General features: G+C 31.3%; 1 protein-coding gene across 1 annotated transcript; it reads right to left on the bottom strand.

Moving 5' to 3' along the window:
- Nucleotides 1–575: 575 nt before the first annotated feature.
- On the bottom strand, nt 576–3,587 carry LOC145642038 (uncharacterized). The gene is made up of 3 exons (XM_081693111.1): nt 3,122–3,587; nt 2,100–2,308; nt 576–1,249 (listed from the first exon to the last, which is right to left on the bottom strand). Exons 1-3 carry the CDS (start codon nt 3,504–3,506, stop codon nt 884–886), a joined length of 960 nt encoding a protein of 319 aa, XP_081549237.1. The 5' UTR covers nt 3,507–3,587; the 3' UTR covers nt 576–883.
- Nucleotides 3,588–3,893: the final 306 nt, after the last annotated feature.

A 3,893-nucleotide genomic window follows, 5' to 3' on the forward strand; every position in this document is an offset into this window, starting at 1 on the left:
ATAAACAGGCCATAGTAAATTACTAATTTAAAAAATAAAATAAAATAAAAATAAAATAATAAAATAAAAAGGAGCCATAGTACAAGTCCCTTTCTTGGTGAGGGTCACTACACCTATATCGTTTAGTGTCAACTATTCTTGCCAATTGCCAAGTTGCCACAATTACTTAAATAGTAGTAACACATTGCAACAAAATGATTCATTTCTAACAATTGGAACATGAGCCAATCAAAACCAATTATTATGACCAACTTTTATTAAAAAAAATATATATATAATACTTATCTTTTCTTTTTTTTTTATTCTATTTGGATTTAAATATATTTTGACTAAAAATTAGAATGTTTATTCATCTTTCATTGAATATATTCTTGATCAAAGGTGTCCATTAGAGAATAGAGATCATTAAATTTAAAGCATAGAGAATAAATATAAACGGAGGAAATACTATATATGGACATAAGGTGAGGATTTGACACGATTGATGATAAAAATCAAAAAGCGATTCTACCAAAAAAATAAAATAAAAAATAAGAGTGGATCCAAACCAAAAAAAATACATCAAGAAAATGATGTTCACTCAATTATGTGATATGTCCACATATTTCATCACTTTGAACCTCTTACCCTATACATCCAAAAGGAATCACCTAATCACCTTCATAAAAAATACTTTCAGAATCTTATCTAAAATCATAGCATTTTGACTAATCACATGATTATAATATGATTAATATATGTATAGGTAGCGCTAGTAATATGACATCTAATAGAAAAAATTATCTGATGTTTTATAAAAATCAATCACAACCCCCCCTTTACAACCCCAACAAAACTAATCTAATCATTATCATATCTTCATTACCATTGCCTTTATTCTCCTTCAAGCAACACTAATGATGCTATCTTTACTGCCGTCGAATCCTCGAAAGGTAGGGGATCGCCTCGAAGATTCCTCATCCAACGGTGGTCCTGGCCCTGGTCCTTGTGCGAGCTTAAGAGAAAGCAATGGCTCACATTCCCTTTCTTTAGGACTATAGGTTGACGTTGATGATGATGATGGTGATGACGTCGTTGGTAATTGGTTTAGATTAAGACATGCCATCTTTGAGGAAGGCGGGACCGGAAGTAATGGGAGCGAACGGCCTTGTTTGGTTGAGAATGCAGAAGGATAAGGAGATGGAAATGGTGTAGTTTGTTGAGTTGAGTCTAGGCTTGATAATTGACTCTCACTTGCTGATCGACTCACCTACAAAATAAAATGAAGTACGGTTTAACAAAATGGTGTGATCGGTAACAATAATCATTCATCGACGAATAAAGTTATGTTAAAAAGTAACACAACTTACATATTCATTTCATTCCCGTAATATTAAAAAAATAATACTGTGTTACACTATAAAAAAAACTTAGATAACATAAGATAATACTCCATTGTGTTACATTATACTATGTGTATATATAAAACGTACTCCGTAGTAGATAATATAGAATAAACGAATGATAATTGAGTCTCTCCCTCTTGAGTCGGCAATAGCCACTTCCACTTGTACAAAAATTGATACACAAATCACCAATATGAGAATAAATCATTATTAACAACTACTCCATTACTACTGTGGGAAACTATATCCTTTAGAAATGACTTATAAGAGTTATATAACAAATGTTATACTGTACAAAAGTGGTTGGTCTTCAATGTGACATAACTAAACTTGTTATGACTATTAAAAATAAAGATTGTATCCTTCAATTTATAACTTCTACTTCGGATTTAATGAAGCATAATAATTGTATAATTCACCTACTAAATTACATCACAATTGTAATCAATCGTAATATGTTTTGTACTAGTAGTATTTTTAACAATAGATAGAGAGCAATAATGTGTATAATATCAACAGACAATTTATAAATGAATGCATCATCATAATTTTAGTAGTACCAAAACAAACAAAAAAAAAAGTTTCAACTTTATATAGAAAGCTACTTCGGACCAAACACACACAAGTCCAAAATGTGATCTCCTACCTGATTAAATCAAGAAATTAAGCAAATTTGTCAACCAAGCAAAACTAGAAAACAAATAAGTTGCTTACAGTGTCGGTAGTGATGTCAAAGAGACTCGATCGACGTCGACGGCGATTGAGATTGGTTCGCCGGAGGAAATACTTTTGAGCATGACTAGCAACTTGTGTTGGTGTTCTTGTCTTGACAAAGTTCCTTGATATCCCTCTCCAATCTCCTTTTCCTACCTTATCTAACCCCAATAAAAATAGCCTGTGCTCTTCTTCTGTCCATGGAATTCCTAAGCATATATGCAAATAAAACAATTTATAACAAAATCAATTAACCGAAATAATTTCATAATTTTAATGTAACAAATTAAAGGTCTTCAATTGAAAATTTACACTATTCGTGATTTGTTAGGAACGTCCTAATTAATTATTTATTAATATTCAATTGTTATAATTTTTATTTTTTATAATTAAAAATATAAAAAATATTTCACTTAAAAAAAACCGAGTACTAATATGTACTTCTATTTAAAGTACCTAAGAGAAACTCTCGTTCCGAACATGTTAAGCACCTAACACACCCAACCACATCAGGGCCGTAGAGGTATGGGACTATGGGAGGACGATATGTAAAAAGACTACAGTGTGATTTAATTTTTCTTTTTTCATTATTTTATTTAATTGGACGGCACCGCCTTAATATAAACCGAGTAATCTTTAAAACATAAATACATATTGTTAATTTAGATAATAATTAACAATTGTTATCCCTTTTTGCAACTAACAAGTAAGATCTAGTAATATAACAACATCTAATCTAAAGACTAAAATTTTAGCTAAATGAAAATGGATTCAAACGCTAACATTATACGGAATTGTAATTAAACCAGTCATACCAATAAACACTAATAACGTCTTCAAATAACTTTTTGACTTGATTAATTAATTAATTAATTAATTAGATTTTAATCTCAAAATTATTGATAGATGAGTAATCAATTATTTTTAAAAAAATTTTTAAAAAAAAAACCACGATTCTTCATTCTCACGTAATAGCCAAAAAAAATTAATACTACTAGATTAAAAAAATAATAAAAAATTACCTCGTTTGCGTTCGCGGTCACGGGTTCGAGACCCGGAAGCATGAAGAGCATCATCAGAATTATACCCAGAAGAAACAACATCCTGAGAAGAAGAATCGATATGTTGTTGCTGCTGATCTTGATGCTGCTGTTCGTATTGACATAGATTATTCATACTAAAGCTCTTTCGAAAACCCGATGACGATGACAACGACGAAGACGACGGAGAAAAGGGAGGAGAAGGAGATAGAGAGGAATCTACGGCATTAAATGTAACACCAAATAGCCTAAACCCCGTCGTATGAGACGGAGGTACGGCAGAATGTTCCGAGCAAGTTCTAGCGTTGTGTCCATTGTGGCCGCACTGAGAGCATGTTCGAGGTGATTTGGATGGCGGCGCAGTCATCTTTGCGGTGGATTTTTAACAATTTTGAGGATAAATATATAAATTATGAGAGGTTTTTTTTTTGGGTTTTTGGGGTTTGGTTTGGTATATATACACAAAGGGGGAGGATTAGATGGGGTAAAAGTAAAGTTGTCTATAAAATTAAAATGGAAAGAAAAATGGGAGTGAAAAGGAAGTTTCGTGCAATTGTGATTTTAGGGATATATTAAAAAAGATTTTGTCAATAATAAAGATTGAATAAATGAGTAATAAATAATAGATAAAATATAATTAACAAAAAGAAGAGAGAGAGAGAGTGTGGTAGAGAGAAGGATGATATAACGTGTTGTGAATTGTGACTCTTGTTTCTTAGTAACTCTAATTTAATTAGCGATTAATATGTTATTT

Source organism: Chenopodium album, chromosome 1 (assembly GCF_948465745.1).
Source record: "Chenopodium album chromosome 1, dcCheAlbu1.1, whole genome shotgun sequence".
NCBI classification, from domain to species: Eukaryota; Viridiplantae; Streptophyta; class Magnoliopsida; order Caryophyllales; family Amaranthaceae; genus Chenopodium; species Chenopodium album.

Coding starts and splice junctions, on each gene's coding strand:
- LOC145642038 (XM_081693111.1), bottom strand. CDS start 3,506: ATGACTGCGCCGCCATCCAAATCACCTCGAACATGCTCTCAGTGCGGC. Junction 2,309..3,121: donor TGACCGCGAACGCAAACGAG/GTAATTTTTTAT, acceptor ATATATGCTTAG/GAATTCCATGGACAGAAGAA. Junction 1,250..2,099: donor TTGACATCACTACCGACACT/GTAAGCAACTTA, acceptor TTTATTTTGTAG/GTGAGTCGATCAGCAAGTGA.